Source organism: Carassius auratus, chromosome 9, assembly GCF_003368295.1.
Source record: "Carassius auratus strain Wakin chromosome 9, ASM336829v1, whole genome shotgun sequence".
Taxonomy (NCBI): Eukaryota; Metazoa; Chordata; class Actinopteri; order Cypriniformes; family Cyprinidae; genus Carassius; species Carassius auratus.
Window position 1 is genome coordinate 2802353 of NC_039251.1, and position 20486 is coordinate 2822838.

General features: G+C 36.9%; 1 protein-coding gene and 1 long non-coding RNA gene across 3 annotated transcripts in view; both read left to right on the forward strand.

The window, feature by feature from the left end:
- The window catches only part of LOC113109173 (NACHT, LRR and PYD domains-containing protein 12-like), a 1059377-nt gene that overhangs the window by 402464 nt on the left and 636427 nt on the right, over positions 1 to 20486 (forward strand). The window contains exons 6-10 of one of the 2 annotated variants that reach the window (XM_026272789.1): positions 8379 to 8492; positions 12060 to 12173; positions 16108 to 16221; positions 16323 to 18131; positions 18767 to 19622. In XM_026272789.1, coding sequence (XP_026128574.1) covers positions 8379 to 8492; positions 12060 to 12173; positions 16108 to 16221; positions 16323 to 18131; positions 18767 to 18944 — 2329 coding nt within the window. In that variant the 3' untranslated portion in view covers positions 18945 to 19622. Of the gene's footprint in view, positions 1 to 8378; positions 8493 to 12059; positions 12174 to 16107; positions 16222 to 16322; positions 18132 to 18766 lie in introns of those variants that run through there. The other variant, XM_026272795.1, reaches the window with a different exon arrangement.
- LOC113109266 (uncharacterized) lies at positions 4498 to 5943 on the forward strand. Its single transcript, XR_003292921.1, has 3 exons — positions 4498 to 4690; positions 4916 to 4997; positions 5830 to 5943. It is a non-coding gene; the product is annotated as an uncharacterized LOC113109266 (long non-coding RNA).

Consider the following 20486-nt stretch of genomic DNA (forward strand, 5'->3'; position numbering starts at 1 on the left):
GTTCCTTTGACTGCTCGAGCATCAGAGATTTCTGTCTTTGTGACTCCTGACAGCTTTCTGCAGTATAAGGTCATGGCCTTTGGTATGCGAAATGCACCAGCTACATTTCAGAGGCTTATGCAGGAAGTATTGTCTGGGGTTACAGATTGTGAAGCCTACTTAGATGATATTGTCATCTTCTCACCTACATGGAGGGATCATGTGGAAAAGTTGAACTGTGTGTTTGGTAGGTTGGCTGCTGCCAATTTAACTTTAAACCTGGCCAAATGTGATTTTGCCAGAGCTGTTGTTACCTATTTAGGCAAAAAGGTTGGGCAGGGACAGGTGTGTCCTGTGGAGGAAAAAATATCTGCCGTTGTTGAATTTCCTATTCCTACCACCAAAAGAGAACTACGTAGATTTCTGGGGATGACCGGCTACTATAGAGGTTTTTGTAAAAACTTTGCCTCTGTAGTTTCCCCACTTACAGACCTTCTTAGTACCTCTAAGAAATTTTGTTTGGACTCCAGAATGTGCTCATGCTTTTAATGCTGCCAAGGATATTTTGTGTAATGCACCAGTGTTGTCTGCTCCAAATTTTGCCCTCCCGTTTAAACTACAGGTGGATGCAAGCGCTGTTGGAGCTGGAGCAGTGCTGTTACAGGAGGACCATGATGGAATTGACCACCCCGTGTGCTATTACTCAAAGAAGTTTTCAAAGTGCCAGCAGAGGTATAGCACTATTGAAAAGGAGGCATTGGCACTGTTACTAGCCGTGCAGCACTTTGAAGTGTACTTGGGAGATCACAGTAACCCAGTCATCGTTAACACTGACCATAACCCCCTGGTTTTCCTGTGCCAAATGGCTAATTCCAACCAGAGGTTGATGCGGTGGTCCTTGATGGTGCAGGGATACCATCTGGATATTCGCCATAAGAAAGGCTCAGAGAATGTTGTGGCCGATGCCCTGTCCAGGGTCCATTCAGTAGAAAACTAAGTATACTAATGGGTTGGGGGGGTTGTTTACAAACTTTTTGTTAGTTTGAAATCTCGTGATGGGGGTGTTACGTCCCAGGGCTTACTTAGCTGGGACTGTCTCTTGTGTATGTGCCTTGTGTTCTTTTCTCTCGCCCTCTCAAGTGCTGACAAGGACTAACAGGTGAAGACCAATTAGTGGATGATTCTTCGGATGACTGCCCTATCCTGATTGGCCCACAAGAGGAAATTCTTGAAGATAAAAGACAGAGTTACGATGTCTGGAGAGTGTGGAAATTTGGAGCGAGAGTACCTTCTGCTGATGTCACCAGAGTTTGTAGCTGATTTTGTTGTGATTAGAAGTTTGTTGATGACTTTCTAGTGGTCCTCTTGTGGGAGGATTTATTCAGCCCAAACGTGAGTTATTTTCTTTTGTTGTTAGAACTACGGTTTATTTTTGTTTTCCTTTGTTTTCATGGGAAGCTGTAGGGAGGTGGTTGCTATTTATTTTGATTATGCCTTTTCTCCTGTTTAAGATCAGTTAGGGAGTTAGGGTAATCTTTTGTATTTTGTTTTCTTTTTATTTTGTAGGTTAGTTAGGTTTGTTTTTGGGAGTTAGTAGGTTTTGTTTGTTATGTTGGCCTGGACCCCTCCTGAAGTTATATTTGCTTCCTTGTGTCTAATAAATTCTATTCTGTTTTCACGTTACTTGCGTGGTTGTGTGCGTCAGTAGAAGGGGAAAAGCTCCCTCCATTTTTCCTCCATTTCCTTTATTACTCCCTCCCATCCCCTAGACTGGGGAGGTATGTAATAGCAATCTTTCTCTTATCAAGTGTCCAGTGTGTTTCAGATATAATCAGTTCTTTAACTCAAATTGTTTACAATTATAGAATTTGTGTAATTAGGTTCATTATGTTATGGACTAATTTTGAATATATGTTTTGTTTATTATCAGTGCTATTGTCTCTTTTACTTTATTCTGTAATGCATTATTGGATAATGCACTGATTTCACATTTCTATAGTGTTCCCATACAGAAGTCACAGAGAGTGAAATATATTGAAATCTATTAAAAATATATTTCACTCTCTATTTAAATATCTTAAAATCAAATAGAATAAAATATATTATATATTTATAAATATATATAAAAATATATTTTGGCTGCTTTTTAATTATATTAAACATATGTAAATATATTTTTATCGGAAATATTTACATACATTTATATCCTTTTATATTTAAATACATTAAGATATCAGACTATGTAAAAATAATAATTTGCAATATATGTCCATATAATAATTTCTAATATTTGTTAATATATTATATTTCTGTACATGTAAATATATAAGATTTCTATAAATCCAAATATATTGAAAAAATTAAAATATTCAATTAAATAAACTTAAACATGTTTCATAGAATATATTCTCGTTTACTCTAACTTTGTCAATAAATTAAATCTCCACACATGTAAATGTTTTTAATATCAAGATTATAATTTGCCCCTTCTTAATAAATATAATACAAACAAAATATGGACCCTGAAAAACTGGGAAACCCTTCAGACAATGTAACTTAAAAACAATATAAATTGACTTATTAAAAAGAGTACATTTATCAACACTAGCTCAGCATGAACCAACAAAATTATGAATGCTTATGATATTTCTGGCACTTAAATGAAATATTATCCTTCTGTAAGCATCCAGGGTCAAAACATTATGCACAAATATGCAAGTCTTAGTAGGCATTAGAGGTCTGGACGGGCTTTAAACCGAAGCCTGAACCCGGTCCATACCTGAGATCATCTGATACATTTAGAGCCCAAACCCGACCCGAAACCTCTACAAGCAATGAGGCTGAGTTACTTCAAAAACTGTGATTTTACCCACTCATTGCAGAGAAATATAACGTTGCGAGTCAGTAGCCTGTCGAAGCTGTTTTACTAATAAAAGTGTCCGTGCTGTGTGATGTCTGGTTTCTGTGTCCAATGGTTGTGTGTCTGCGTGTCTATGAACCCAGCGTAGCCCACTGCATGTAGTTTTAGTTTAGCTACAAACCCAAGCCCGACCTGAACCCGAAGCTATTCATTGAATATTAACCTAAACCCGACCCGAAAGCATTTGGGAACCCGTCGTATTGTACTGCATCAGCTAATCAGTTCAATATATGGCTGGAATTTTAAGCCAGGATGTTCACTTTATGACTAACACTAGCTCTTTTAGAATCAAACTGATTGAATGAATGGAAATAAATTCTAAACCATCAGAACTGTGTTGTTGTAACTGTTCTGTATCTTTGTAGAGTGAGGTATTCTTACTCTGCTTAGGCCAGATATAGCAGTTATGATCGACAGAGGCTTCCTTGTGCATGACTGTGTGTCCTGGAAAGTGTCCAGACCTGTATTTCTCGCTGGGAGACCTTAGATGCTAAAGCAGGAGATCAGGGAAACCCAATCTGTTGCACATTGAGAGTCTGACCCAGAGGATGGCCATCAGGGGGAACAAAACAGCTCTCTGAAGGACCCAGAGGATGGCCATCAGGGGGCAAGGATGCTCGTGTGCTGTGGTGGTATGTGGACAGGTCTTTGGTGTGCTCCAGGCTGGAAGCTGATAGGAGAGTACACTCCCTTCTTGTACTTCTCCGGAAGCACTGTCTGTCAAAGGCACATCCCTTGAAATCCCTATGATGGTTATTAAAGAGCCATTTCTCTTGACATGCCTTCATAAATTTCACTCAGTCGCAGAACTGACAGAACTGACCTGTCTGGAAGGCCACAGGTCAAGATACAGGTTGTTCCTGAAAACATACATATAACAACATACACAGTGTTCATTAAAGGTTCTTGTAACAATCTTGCAGATGACAATAATCACAAACCATTTTGAAAAAAGTACTTTTCAAAACAGTATTTATTAAATCCACTTCTTATTCCTACACCTTGCCCGATGCCTTCTGTCAATCTTCTTTCCTTCGGCCTAGCGCAAAAAACCACCATTTCATTTGTCGGACCGGGCTTAAAGCCCTGTAAACAAATATTGCAGAAGAACTTATTAACTTTGTGATATGTTTTGTTTATTTAGATCAATGATTACATATTCTCATAAAATGGAATGCTGCACTCTCTGTATTATTGTAAGTTGATGTGAGAAATGAGGACAAAAAAAAAAAAACATCACAAAGAAGATGTAGGTTAATATAATGTGTATATTAACAGTATATTAATCGCTGCTCAGACCCAGTGCAGCTGTGAGCAGAGGACATTTGTTGGCTGTAATGTGCTGTTTAGTAGAGCAATGCTGCTGTTACAAACACGCCAGGTTTACAATATTCAAAAACAAGTTGGCAAAGGGAGAATATGTTTTAACAATAGAAAAGAAGACATAATAATTACTCGACTTCGACTTTATTTATTTATTTATTTATTTTTTACTTCCTTCCCGTTAATGCCTCATACTCCAGTCCAGTTGGTGGCGGTAATACAACACAAGTTGGCTTGTCAACCGCAATTAAATCATACAAGAAGAAGAAGAAGAAGTCTCGGCGCCATCTTTGTTTTCCGTGTCTCGAATAAAAGTGAAAGTAAATGTTCCGAGTTAATGTTTCTCCATTTAAACAGCCAGAATCAATTCTATACGGAATTTCAAAGTGTTTCATAGGAACTAAGTCATGATTTTCGTGTAGCTGCTTCATAGAAAGGCGGTGGATTTTGTGAATCTGTGTAAATAAGGTGAGTGCTGAGTGCTTTACAGTGACTTCCGCTTTCAGATTTACTCTGAAGGACGTTTAGTTTTATATGTTTTAATATTTTCTTGTTTTAGCAGATGAAGGTGGTTTGATGGTGTTGTGTGTGGTTTATTAGATCATTGTGTATCTGAACATGTGTATCTCATGATCTGTTTCTCTCAGGATCCGTTCAGCTGAATTATTGAGTTTGTTTGTCATTTCTATTCAGAGTCAGTGCTGGAGATCAGATTCTGTTTCATCATGGAGGACACACAAACATCCACAGATCAAGAGTTTTCTCCTGGATGCAGGTACTTTGAAGAAACACTGTTTTAAATAACCTTCATTGATGGGAGTTTTTGTGTCTGGAGACAAACAATATTGTGATAATATAGAGACGTGACGTGAAATTCAACCAAGTATGGTGACCCATACTCAGAATTCATGCTCTGCATTTAACCCATCCAAAGTGAACACACACACACACACACACACACACACACACTATGAACACACACGGAGCAGTGGGTATCATTAATGTTGCAGCGACCCGGGAGCAGTTGCTCAGTTGGGGGTTCAGTGTCTTGCTCAAGGGCACCTCAGTCGTGGTATTGCTGGCACGAGATTCGAACCCACAACTCTAGGGTTAGGAGTCAAACTCTCTAACCACTAGGCCACGATTCCCCAAATCATGTTGTTAGATTAATGTTTTTCTTTGAAACATTTTTACAAAAATGAAATGTTTAAAAAATTTATATATGGTTTATGTGTGTTTTTCAAGTCATCTACAGGTAATAAAATATATGAATGATACAGTGCTAATTGACAGCATTTTTTATTACAGTACAGAAGCTATAAAATATATTTTCTGCTCTATCCTGTGATAAAAATAGAAAAAGTGTTTGTAGTAACTTTATAGAATTATAGAATACAAATTATTCGTTATTGTCCAGTAGTATAATTTTTTCTTAGCCACTTAAAAATTGTAAAAGGTTTATTTTTATTTATTTTTTTTTAATTTTTTTTTGTCAATTAGATATACATATTATTATTATTATTATTATTATTATTATATTTCATATTTCTGTCCCCCTCACTTTAAACTTTAAACTTTAGCTATATGCCATTTTATCTTCAGTTTAGGGATCAAAAAGGTTTTGTGGCTCCACGTGAATTTATATTCAGTGGGAAATGGCCCAAAATGGAAAGAGGAACCAATTATAACCCCCAGAGTCTCACAAAATCATGCGGGGACACTGGGAATGTAGGAAACACTGTAGGATTGGCTGTCTGTCTCTCTCTCTCTGTGTGTGTGTGTGTGTGTGTGTGTGTGTGTGTGTGTGTGCATGTTTTTGTATCATATCAGGACACAACTCTGTATAATGGCATGGGTATGACACAGGTATTACAAGGAGAGGGTGACTTATGAGGACATAACCCATGTCCCCATTTTTCAAAACACTTATAAATCATACAGAATGAGTTTTTTTGAGAAAGTAAAAATGCACAAAGTTTCCTGTGAGGGTTAGGGTTAGGTGTAGGGTTGGTGAAGGGACATAGAATATACAGTTTCTACAGTATAAAAACCATTATGCCTATGGGATGAACACACTTTACACAAAAACAAACGTGTGTGTGTGTGTCTCCAGGGCTCGTCATGTCCGGGACAAGCGGATTTTGTGAAGGGGCAAGTGAAAGAGAATTGTACTTGCCCGACTGGACAAGAAACTTGATCAAAATTTTAATAGCAAACAATAACTAGGTCAGCACCGAAACTTTGGCGAGAATGATTCTGATTTTATAACATTTTATTTCAGTGTAAAATGTGTTTAATAACGAATAATGTATTGACAGTATCGAGGTCTCGTCAGTTGAGGCTCATGTAGTCTGTCTGACTCACGAGAAATAAACACTATAAGAACAGCACACACATAGAAATAAACATGAACAATACTAATGTAGAAAATATATAAATATTCTATTTAAAATATGCAACATCACACGACCAGTCATGTTTTCCCGACTTTCAGCTCGATTGCAAATGTGATATTTTATACAGCTTTAGTTAAATAAACAAGTAATATTAACTGACTTACATTTTAGACACACTATGGATCGTTTCTGCTCCATTTCGCTAACAAAAATAATTCTAAGCATAAAGCCACAGCAGAACAGTCGCACATCTCACAGCAGCACACAACAGTGTTTCGTTAATAAATTATTCATTTTCGAACGAGTCAATGATTCAGTGAGTCATTTATAAAAATGGTTACTTGCTTCATTTATCGAATGAATCAGCCGTTTGAATGAATCGGTTGAATCAATGATTCACTCATTAAGAAAGTGACTTGCCACCACTTACTGATGGTTTAATTTCATATTTAAAAGTATCAATACATTTTTCCAACATTTCATTATTGTAAAAATGTTTCAGAGTAAAACCTTAATCTAATAACATGAATTATGCATTTGGGAAGATTAATTTTGTTGATACTGATTTCATTTGAATAGTAACAACCATATGCTAACGTCATTTATTGATCACATGTAAGAATTTGACGTAAATGGAGACATGTACATTTAAGCCCAATCCCAATTCTATTTTATACCCCTTCCCCTTCCCCATGTCCCTTGTAACAGAGTATTAAGGGGTAGGGGAGACAATATTCCCCTAAGGATTGGGACACCACTACCATACCGTCACACGCCATCATTCGTCATCTAGCTCTTACAATACACACATATACTGGTGTTCATTAGAGCCTTTAATTATCGTTCTGTATTAAGCAGCTGCTTACTGACACACACACATTGGAAATCGCGCAGCTCACACATCCAGGAGAAAATAAACTTGTCAACGCTGCCCCATGACTTTTATTAAATACAGTTTAAATACTGAATCACTACATTATATTTTCCAGCGACGAGAGAATACAACCACTGTTTTTAAGTAAACTCACTTTAAAAAGATAAACGCACAGACGCGAATACACGCAACTTCTCTCTCTCTCTCTCTCTCTCTCTCTCTCTCGAATAGGCAATATTTAAGAAAATGGTTTAGGGATTTCTAATTATTGGGGGATTAGCCCCCATCAATGTCTACGGCAGTTATGGCCCTGATCAGACATATGCTGTGATACGATCATGCAGTCTGTAATGATATGACATTAGCAAATATTAGCTATTTTGAGATAATTCATACCCCTTCGTCTGAAGTGTGGTCCCGAAAAATCTTCGTTTGAAGAGCTATCTGGCCCTTCCCCTTACCCCTTCCCCTCCAACCACAAGAGAATCGAGACGAAACGGAGGGGTAGGGGAAAGGGGTAGAATTTAGATAATCAGTTTAGGAAAATATTGTCCTTCATAAAGTTAAAAAGTGTAACAGCAGTCTATTTAAGCAAATATGAAAATTTCCCCCGGACAAGTAACTTTTTTACTCTGACAAGTGAATGATGGATTTACTTGTCCGAAGTGTCAAAAGCTTAATGTCGAGCCCTGGTCTCTCTCTATGCGTGCGTGTCTGTGTGTGTGTGTGTGTGTGTGTGTGTGTGTGCGCCAGTTCACCATACTTGGGGTCTTACCTAGGGCCCCTGAACACCTTAATCTGCCTCATACAGTGTTTTTAATGAAACATAAAAGACTTGATTATGAAATGATTATGATCATAAAGGATTATATCTGTTTTGTTATAGATTATTTCATCAGAAGAGATCAGAAGCAGAGTCCAGCTGTGTGTCTGTGAGGAGTGATTGGTCTATGGATCCTCCAGTACATTTTAAGAGTGGAGATACAAAGACGGATCTCAGGTACAGTTTTATATAAATATTAGGGTAAACGCACATATTAAGCTCACCAAAATATACACTGAGACATTTTTAGTTTAAAAGATATTTGTTTCAGTGTAAGATGTTATGTTATAAAATATTTATCTCACACAAAAATATGAAATGTTATTTTAAATGAAAAAAATGTTTTGATTAAGATGTATATCATTAAATACAAAAAGTCCGGCTGAGCTTAATGGGCACATGTTTGTACACCCCTGTTCCCATTAAACTCACATCATGTAGCAAGGGAACACCTACTCGCATATGACATTTACAAACAAAATGTATCTTAGAAAATTTTAATTAATCTATTGTTTTCTTTGAGTGAGTAAACAAGTTGATTTTCACATCATTTTGAAGCAAAAATTCTAGACTACAAGCTCCAGGTTTAACAGACTTGTGAACAAATGTTCTGTATGTGTTTTATGACCTTATTTCAGTGACTTCAGAATTTAAATTTTTCACTAACCGTGCTTAAACATTGTTTTCTCAAAAACACAATCATGTACATACATGCTATTTACACATTATTTTATCCCAGTTTGTACTGAATACAGTGTTTTCGGACTTTAGCCATGAATATGTTTAGAAGCAACTGAAAAAAAAAAACACAAAAGTCAGGTCATGTCAAACTTTTCCAGGCCCCCAAAACCCCCTTAGACCTCAGAGGGTTAAAACCAGCAAATCCTAATGGAATATGTCCCAAAGCACACTACAGAAAACAAAAAAACAACAACCCTCATTTTAATGATTTCTGATTTTTAAATGTTTCTATCAAAGTTACAGTTGAGGTCAAAAGTTTACATCCCCCTTTCAAAATCTGCAAATTGTTAATTATTTTACTAAAATGAGGGATCATGCAAAATGCATGTTATTGTTTATTGTATTTATTGTAGTGATCGGAATAAGATTTTTCACATACAATATGTACATATAGTCCACAAGAGAGAATCAGAATCTGCTTTATCAAGTGTGCGCAGACACACAAGGAATTTGTTGTGGTTTTTAAGTTGCTCTTGGTACATACACGCATGTATATCAGGGAGGAGAGCAGAACACATTTAAATAGGACAACTTAACAATAAATAATAACAATGTCAAGTCACCTTTATTTATATAATGCTTTAAACAAAATACATTGCGTCAAAGCAACTGAACAACATTCATTAGGAAAACAGTGAGTCAATAATCAGGGCAGTAGAGGTCCTTTCTAGGTGCTGATCCACCATCTGGTCTGGATACGTACTGGATCCGGGTGACTGTAGTGACCCCTCTGATCTGGATACAGACTGGATCTGGTGGCCACGGTGACCTCGGAACAAGAGAGAAACAGACAAATATTAGCATAGATGCCATTCTTCTAATGATGTAGCAAGTACATAGGGTGTTATGGGAAGTGTTCCCGGTTCCGGTTTACCTTATTAATGCAGCCTAAAAATCCTTTAATGGATTTGGCTATTAGAAGCATATTAGTATGTTATGTGTATGCCAGGTTAAAGAGATGGGTCTTTAATCTAGATTTAAACTGCAAGAGTGTGTCTGCCTCCCGAACAATGTTAGGTAGGTTATTCCAGAGTTTAGGTGCTAAATAGGAAAAGGATCTGCCGCCCGCAGTTGATTTTGATTTGAGTTTTGAGAACGTAGCGGACGTAGATGAGTATAATGTAAAAGGAGCTCATTCAAATACTGAGGTGCTAAACCATTCAGGGCTTTATAAGTAATAAGCAATATTTTAAAATCTATACGATGTTTGATAGGGAGCCAGTGCAGCGATGACAGGACCGGGCTAATATGGTCATACTTCCTGGTTCTAGTAAGAACTCTTGCTGCTGCATTTTGGACTAGCTGTAGTTTGTTTACTAAGCGTGCAGAACAACCACCCAATAAAGCATTACAATAGTCTAACCTTGGAGTCATAAATGCATGGATTAATATTTCTGCATTTGACATTGAGAGCATAGGCCGTAATTTAGATATATTTTTGAGATGGAAAAATGCAGTTTTACAAATGCTAGAAACGTGGCTTTCTAAGGAAAGATTGCGATCAAATAGCACACCTAGGTTCCTAACTGATGACGAAGAATTGACAGAGCAACCATCAAGTCTTAGACAGTGTTCTAGGTTATTACAAGTAGAGTTTTTAGGCCCTATAATTAACACCTCTGTTTTTTCAGAATTTAGCAGTAAGAAATTACTCGTCATCCAATTTTTTATATCGACTATGAATTCCATTAGTTTTTCAAATTGGTGTGTTTCACCGGGCTGCGAGGAAATATAGAGCTGAGTATCATCAGCATAACAGTGAAAGCTAACTCCGTGTTTCCTGATGATATCTCCCAAGGGTAAGATATAAAGCGTGAAGAGTAATGTGTATGAATCTGGAACAGAAGATTTATGTACAGATTTGTGCATTATTTACTCTATATACAGTTGTATAAATAAAGAGATCTGCATATGTATTTACAGTACTTGAGAAAGAGGCAGTAATTAGAGATGGAGAATGAATTACAGAAGTGAATTGCAGAATGCAGGTAATGATTGATGTGTTAGTTGTTTAAGCTGGAGATGGTGTTTGATGAAGGAAGTACAGCCTCTGCTGGGTCTTTATCACAATGGAGTCGATGTGAGTGTCTCTCTTCAGGTTCTAAATGCATGGTTTTATCTTCAGGAGCATCAGTGAATGTTTGAATCTTCTGTAATAGTTGTGTTTGAGTCCTTCAGTTGTCTTCAGTGTGAAAACATAAATCTAAGATAAACGCACAGATGCGAATACACGCAACTCTCTCTCTCTCTCTCTCTCTCTCTCTCTCTCGAATAGGCAATATTTGAGAAAATGGTTTAGGGATTTCTAATTATTGGGGGATTGGCCCCCATCAATGTCTACGGCAGTTATGGCCCTGATCAGACATATGCTGTGACACGATCATGCAGTCTGTAATGATATGACATTAGCAAATATTAGCTATTTTGAGATAATTCATACTGCTTTGTCTGAAGTGTGGTCCTGAAAAATCTTCATTTGAAGAGCTATCTGGCCCTTCCCCTTACCCCTTCCCCTCCAACCACAAGAGAATCGAGACGAAACGGAGGGGTAGGGGAAAGGGGTAGAATTGAGATAATCAGTTTAGGAAAATATTGTCCTTCATAAAGTTAAAAAGTGTAACAGCAGTCTATTTAAGCAAATATGAAAAATATGCTGATTAAAGTAATACCTGATAGAGCACTGATGAGACTATTGCTTCAGAAAAAAAAAAAAAAAAAAAAAATTTCCCCCGGACAAGTAACTTTTTTACTCTGACAAGTGAATGATGGATTTACTTGTCCGAAGTGTCAAAAGCTTAATGTCGAGCCCTGGTCTCTCTCTATGCGTGCGTGTCTGTGTGTGTGTGTGTGTGTGTGTGTGTGTGCGCCAGTTCACCATACTTGGGGTCTTACCTAGGGCCCCTGAACACCTTAATCTGCCTCATACAGTGTTTTTAATGAAACATAAAAGACTTGATTATGAAATGATTATGATCATAAAGGATTATATCTGTTTTGTTATAGATTATTTCATCAGAAGAGATCAGAAGCAGAGTCCAGCTGTGTGTCTGTGAGGAGTGATTGGTCTATGGATCCTCCAGTACATTTTAAGAGTGGAGATACAAAGACGGATCTCAGGTACAGTTTTATATAAATATTAGGGTAAACGCACATATTAAGCTCACCAAAATATACACTGAGACATTTTTAGTTTAAAAGATATTTGTTTCAGTGTAAGATGTTATGTTATAAAATATTTATCTCACACAAAAATATGAAATGTTATTTTAAATGAAAAAAATGTTTTGATTAAGATGTATATCATTAAATGCAAAAAGTCCGGCTGAGCTTAATGGGCACATGTTTGTACACCCCTGTTCCCATTAAACTCACATCATGTAGCAAGGGAACACCTACTCGCATATGACATTTACAAACAAAATGTATCTTAGAAAATTTTAATTAATCTATTGTTTTCTTTGAGTGAGTAAACAAGTTGATTTTCACATCATTTTGAAGCAAAAATTCTAGACTACAAGCTCCAGGTTTAACAGACTTGTGAACAAATGTTCTGTATGTGTTTTATGACCTTATTTCAGTGACTTCAGAATTTAAATTTTTCACTAACCGTGCTTAAACATTGTTTTCTCAAAAACACAATCATGTACATACATGCTATTTACACATTATTTTATCCCAGTTTGTACTGAATACAGTGTTTTCGGACTTTAGCCATGAATATGTTTAGAAGCAACTGAAAAAAAAAACATAAAAGTCAGGTCATGTCAAACTTTTCCAGGCCCCCAAAACCCCCTTAGACCTCAGAGGGTTAAAACCAGCAAATCCTAATGGAATATGTCCCAAAGCACACTACAGAAAAAAAAAAAAAAAAGCCAACCCTGATTTTGATGATTTCTGATTTTTAAATGTTTCTATCAAAGTTACAGTTGAGGTCAAAAGTTTACACCCCCCTTTCAAAATCTGCAAATTGTTAATTATTTGACTAAAATGAGGGATCATTTAAAATGCATGTTATTGTTTATTGTATTTATTGTACTGATCGGAATAAGATTTTTCACATACAATATGTACATATACAGTGTTACACAGAGACACATTTGTGAAATCACTCATTTCTTTTTAATATCTTTTGTGAAAAATGATCCTGAAGTGCTTTTTAAAGTGATTGTTTAAATAATACAGTTGCAATTAGAATTCTTCAACCCCCTTGACCAGCAAGACATTTTGCTGCAGAGAACACAATTTTGTGAAAACAGTTCACCAATGGCATCAGTACAATATTAGAGGAACTTTATTAATGCACATTTGAGTAATTCTGAGAACATAAATAATGAGGAAAATCTAATTGGCTCTAAACGTTCATGTTCAAAAATTATTTAACCCCCAAAAGCCCAGTTTGGTGCAGAATCTTTTATTCTTTAAAACCATTAATAAACACTGCTTAGAAGCTTCTGCTGCCTGCAATCCTTGTCCATTCCACACCCAAAAAAGCTTTCAGATCAGTGTGAAATTTTTGTTTTCACATTGCAAATGCTCTCTTCAAATTCAACCAAATATTTTCAATCAGAATAAAATCTGGAGACTGAACAGACCATTCAAGTACATTCTGTGACTGATCCCTGAACCTATGGAGCTTATAATATAACAAAATTATTTGATCTAATTTGTCATTTTAACAAAATTGAATATTATGTATCTTTTAACATAGTTTTGAATAAGATTATTATTATTTTAATCTTGAATATAGAAAATTTAAAATGAAACACAAATTGACGGTAGTGTTTTAATAGACAGGGAAGTTGTGGCCTAGTGGTTAGAGAGTTTGACTCCTAACCCTATGATTGTGTATTCGAGTCTCGGGCATGAGCAAGGCACCGAACCCCCAACTGCTCCCCGGGTGCTGCAGCATAAATGGCTGCCTACTGCTGTGTGTGTGTGTGTGTGTGTGTGTGTTTTCACTGCTGTGTGTGTGCACTTCGGATGGGTTAAATGCAGAGCACGAATTCTGAGTATGGGTCACCGTACTTGGCTGTATGTCACGTCACTATTTTCCAACAGCTTTTTTCTTTTTTTTTCTATTTTCTATTTTTTTTCTTCTCTCTGAATTCTTAGACTGCAAATATCCAGTTTTTAAAAATACAGCTTCAAGTTTTCAAGATGAAGAATTCAAATTCATTATTCAAAATTTCTAAACACCAGAAATTGAGATTGTACAGAGAGTAGTCAGAGTTTATCCACAGGGAAGAGTAGATGATCCATGAAAAGTTGAACGAAGCATTTACGGTGACCTGGAGGGGACATGATTGGTTCACTTCGCTAGTTTTGAGGTGGCCACAACATATTAGCTTGTGGTAATGTGATAATTGTGTTGATGTAATGATATCCTGGAATTGCTGCACAGCTGCAGCTTTCTCTGGTAGTGGAAGTGTTTTGTGCGTCTCAGGGCAGACATTTCCATAGTCGCAAACAACAAGGTCACATTTGATTTGTCTAAAAATAAACAGAACATTACAGAAATTTAGTATGTTATTTTTTTTATCATTTCATGACACTTTGACTATAGCGTACACTTAATTGTATTTTTACAAAATTGTATTTTTGGCAAACCAACTCATACACGCATGCTCTGGATTTTTCTTTGTTTTTTATATCTCTGTAAAAGATTTTTGATGGATCATCCAATGGGAATTCCACATTTTAATTCCTCTTCATCATGTTTTCAATACTACCGACATGAGCACAGTGAAATATTCTATTGGTTGTTAATAATCTGACCAGAAATTGGTCAGAGGCAAAAAACATATTTGATCTTTTAAATCTCTGACTGCACCTGCTCTGAAGATCCACGGAAGTGGCAGTATTTTGCAAATGCCAGCGAAATCGCATACTTTCCTGCTAATCCCAATTTAAATATAACTTTTAACAAATTTAATTTTGTCTCCGACTGTATGCAGAAAAGTTTTGTCTGCAGGAAGGTCCATTAATCATTAGTTTTTGCACCAAAGGCATCACAATTCTTGTCAAAATGACCTGATACTTCAGAGAATCCATGATATCCTACATATGGTCATGATTTCCACTTCCTGTAACAGTAAAAGATCTCTGTAAGAGGACTGCTCCACCTCTGTGTTTGATAAAGGAGTTATTGTTTTTTCTGCTTTTAAGCTTTGACGTTTTTTTACCAGACATACTGCTGATCCATGGGTCACTCCATAAAACATTCCTCCAGAACTGCACAGGTCCATCCACATGATTTTAGCATGTTCAAGTCAGTGTTATGTTTTCTTGGTCAAGAATGGTATTTGGCAAGATCAACATCTTCAACATCAATGAAGCCATGCTTGTCTTGTGTTCATCTTATACTCTGCACTGAAATGTTTTTCCACCTTTCATCAGGTCATCTTGAATGTCTTTAGTGGTTCACTGCTGGTTTTTCTCAGTTGTTCTGGTCTAACATTTTATAAAATTGTGCTTTGTTTTATAACACCCTTCAAGGTTTTCTGGTGCAACACACTTTAAACTAAGGAATAAGGCAGCCAGCTGTTTTTAGGAACTTGTAACGTCGTGGAAATCTTCATATAGCCCAAGACTTTCTAAAGTAATACACATATTTATTCTCTTCAGTTTCTCTATAGCTTTTGTGAGCGCTCTGTTAACTTCAGGCTAACTGTATGTGTGCGTAACAGCTCAAGCTAACTCGGTTTTCTAAAATAGTTTCTTAATATTTAATAAGGCATTAAGACAATTTTGCTCCACACCATACAAATCAGTAATTAAAACCGCAATGTTGAATAAGGGTTGAATAATTATGACATAACTGTGTTATAAAAAAAAATGGTAGAACTCAAAAAATTGTAATTCTATATTGATGTTATTACTTTTTATATGCCAGTAATCAGTTATAGATTCAATTTTCATGAAGTCGTGGATCTTCACAACAGCAATTATTTGTAAAGTACTGCATTCTCTGCGGGGTTGAATAATTACAATTGGAACTGTATGACTATTGTTAAATATGGTAATTTACAAAGGATTTCTCTCTCTGTTATAGTTCAGTTGATCAGAAGAGATCAGAAGCAGAGTCCAGCTGTGTGTCTGTGAGGAGTGATGCGTCTATGAATCAGTCATTAGATTATAAGAGTAAAGATACAAACACTGATCTCAGGTCTGATATTTCTGTAATATATTATATGATTATGATACAGAATGCATAAAATACACTGTGCTCATTAGCTTATTTAATAATGCAGTATTTTAATTTTCCAGGCATGAAGTCCTCAACACGTTCAGATCAAATCTGCTGAAGAAGTTTGAGCGTCTGTATGAGGGAACAGCGACGCAGAGAAACCCAACACTCCTGAATGAGATCTACACAGAGCTCTACATCACAGAGAGTGAGAGTGGAGAGATCAGTAATGAACATGAGGTGAGACAGATTGAGACACAATCCAGGAGAGCAACAATAGAGGACACAGCCATCAAATGCAGTGACATCTTTACACCTTTACCTGGACAAGACAAAGCCATCAGAACTGTGCTGACAAAGGGAGTCGCTGGCATCGGAAAAACAGTCTCTGTGCAGAAGTTCATCCTGGACTGGGCTGAAGGGAAAGAGAATCAGGACGTCCAGCTCATATTTCCACTTCCTTTCAGAGAAATCAACCTGATGAAGGACAAAACACTCAGTCTTTCAGATCTTCTTCATGTCTTTTTCCCTGAAACTAAAGAAATGGAAATATCCAGTGATGAATATAAAGTGTTGTTCATCTTTGATGGTCTGGATGAGTGTCGTCTGTCTCTGGATTTTAAGAGTAAAGTGAAACTGTGTAATATATCTGAATCAGCCTCAGTGGATGAGCTGCTGATGAACCTCATTGTGGGGAATCTGCTTCCCTCTGCTCTCATCTGGATCACCTCCAGACCAGCAGCAGCTGATCTCGTCCCCTCTGAGTGTGTCCATCGAGTGACAGAGGTACGAGGCTTCAATGAGCCACAGAAGGAGGAATACTTCAGGAAGAGAATCAGTGATCAGAGTCTGGCCGACAGGATCATCTCACACCTGAAGTCATCAAGGAGCCTCTACATCATGTGCCACATCCCAGTGTTCTGCTGGATCTCAAGCGCTGTTCTGGAGAAGATGTTGAGTCGAGCAGAGAGTGGAGAGATTCCCAAGACTCTCACTCAGATGTACACACACTTCCTGATCCTTCAGACCAACATCAAACATGGGAAGGACTATGAGAAGAAGGTGACAGATGAAGACATGATCCTCAAACTGGGGAAAGTGGCTTTTCAGCAGCTTGTGAAAGGAAACCTGATCTTCTACGAGGAAGACCTGAGAGAGTGTGGCATTGATGTGACAGAAGCATCAGTGTACTCAGGATTGTGCACTCAGATCTTCAGAGAGGAGTTGGGCTTGTATCAGGGGAAAGTCTTCTGCTTTGTTCATCTGAGCATTCAGGAACATCTAGCAGCTCTATATGTGCACCTCTCCTGGACAAACCACAACAGAAATGTCTTTGACCAGTTCACCAAACTGAGTTTACGCTCTAAAGTGAAGAAACAGTTTAAACTCAGTTCATCAGAACATGTTTCATTATCTGAGCTGCATCAGAGAGCTGTGAAAGATGCTCTTCAGAGTAAAAATGGACATCTGGATCTTTTCCTGCGGTTCCTTCTGGGTTTGTCAGTGGAGTCTCATCAGATTCTCCTACAACAAATAATGAAGCTGAAAAGAAACAGCTCTGACAGCAATGAGAAAACAGTTGAGTTAATCAAGAAGAAGATCAGGACCATTGAGTCTCCAGAGAAATCCATCAATCTGTTCCACTGTCTGAATGAACTGGGTGATCGTTCACTAGTGAAGGAAATACAACAGTATCTGACATCCGGAAACTTAAGTGGAGCCAATCTCTCTTCATCTCAGTGGTCAGCTGTAGTTTTTGTGTTGTTGACATCAGAAGAGGAACTGAATGAGTTTCGTCTTGATAAATTTGTTGAAGGAAAGGATAAAGCTGAAAATATGAAAGTCCTTCAGAAGCTGCTGCCTGTGATTAAAGAATCCAGATCAGTTCAGTAAGTATCACTGAGAACAATCACTTCACTGTTAAAACATGAAGAAAATCAAAGTTAAAGCTCAGAAATCTTCAGTGCTGCAGATGTTGTCCAGAGTTTAGTGCTCAGTATTTAGATGTGTTTCATATCAAATCAGTGACACCGTTAGATTCAGGGACAGAGAAGTGGCATATGAATAAATTATTTATTTATTCATATATTAAGTAATATATGATGAATTTAAGTATTGTCATTTTTAAAGGCATCATGAACTGCCTCAGTTTTTTATTTTGTATCTTTCTCTGAGATCCACTTATAATGTTGTCAAGCTGATCATTACACAAGCTGTTGTTTCGTCAGACTGCCTTCAATAAAAGCAGCGACTCAGTTTTGTGTTCTGAAACTTACAGGATGTTTTTATAGTACAGTGTCCTCTTATGACAAAAGATCATGACCCCTTTAACCTACTCTTGTGCAACAAAGTAACATTATTTATCTTAAATCAGACTCACGTTTTTGTTCTTTTACATTTTAAATATCAGTCCAGTGATCCATCATACATGTTTATTTGTGTTTGTACTTTCTCTTTACTAATGGATTCACAGCTAAACTGATCTGATCTGAGAGAGTGAAGAGTGTGTCATTGTTCTCTACAGGTTGAGTTATTGTGGCGTCACAGATGAAGGTTGTTCTGCTCTGACTTCAGCTCTGAGATCAAACCCCTCACACCTGAGAGAACTGGATCTGTCTGTGAATAAAATAAGAGATTCAGGAGTGAAGTGTCTCTGTGCTGGACTGGAGGATCCTCACTGTAAACTGGAGAAACTGTGGTAAGATTATATATGACACACTGTAAAATATTTGTGAAGTGAAAAACAAATCACCCAGAAAGCCAGAAAACACAACAGCTGTATCAAGAGACAGAGATACAGAAAGTAAAACATCGTGTGTCTTTGTTTCTTGTTCATGTGTGGACTTCTGTGTTCATGTTAAACCTGTTTCTGCATTAGCATCACCTTTACATGGATTCTGTTACACTAAGTGCTAATAGCTCGTCTTGTTAGCAAAGGCTTGACTGTTAGCAGACAAAATTACTAAAGAAAGCAGTCAGATAAGTGAGAGAGTAAGAACAGTGGACTTTTGAGGAGACCGACCCGAGGACAAATCTGCATTTCTTCTCATTTACTCCAGTGTATCTGAGCTCAGAGAGGTGTTTATATTAAAGAAAACATAAGAAAATATTCAGAACATGGAAATAAATCATCTAACATGTGTATAAATAAATATATATGTGTTGTCCTCGTGTTGGTCAGATGTTCTGGAGAATCAATCACATGCAGCTCATATTGTTCCCAAACTCAGAAGCGTGAGTCTCTTCCTGCAGCTTCAAGAACAGCTTTACTGATCAGCAGCTTCAGTGTGATTAGGAGCAGGTGTAGGGGGCTTTAGGAAGAGACACAAGGAAGGACACTAGAAGACACCATCTGTTTATAATCAACAGAATCAGAGAAAGAATATGTTATTACCTACTGTTTAGTAAAGCACTGCAGTACATTGAGGTGTGAGTACTATCTGCAAGTATGAATAATATCTCACAGTGTAGGAGATCTCAGGTTCTGATATCCTTGAGTGATGGAGAAACACACACACACACACACACACACACCACTACTCACTCTCTCTCTCTCTCTCTAACTCTCTCTCTCTCTCTCACACACACACACTCACTCTCACTCTCTCTCTCTCTCTCTCTCTCTCTCTCTCTCTCTCACTCACTCACTCACTCACTCACTCACTCACTCACTCACACACACACACACACACCACTACTCTGTACATATTAATACAGATCAATATAAAGCTGTAAAATGATTTATATTTAATAAATGCATTTACCAATTTAATTCATATATTGATAAATGCAAATAAATGCTGTTCATTAAACTTTATATTTATCAAAAAATAAAGTGCATCATTTCAACACAAAATATGAAGTAGCTAAATGTTCAACATTGATAATAATCAGAAATGTTTCTTGAGATTAAAATAAATTGTAATGATTTCTAAAAGATCACGTGACACTGAAAACTGGAATAATGATGAAGAATATTCTGATTTGCATCACAGGAATAACATTACATTTTATATTAAAATTTTAAACTTTTTTTGTATTTGTAATATTTCACAATATTTATTTTACTTTATTTTGATCAAATAAATTCAGCCTTGATGAGCAGAAGATAGTTTGTAGCTCGGCCACATAAGAGGTATACGTTTATAAAGCTGTTGATTAAATGTTAATGTAATTGTTGATGTGGCACAGCTGTTATTAACCCTTTAAGCGCCAAAGTCGCAACATTGCGACAAGACGTCACC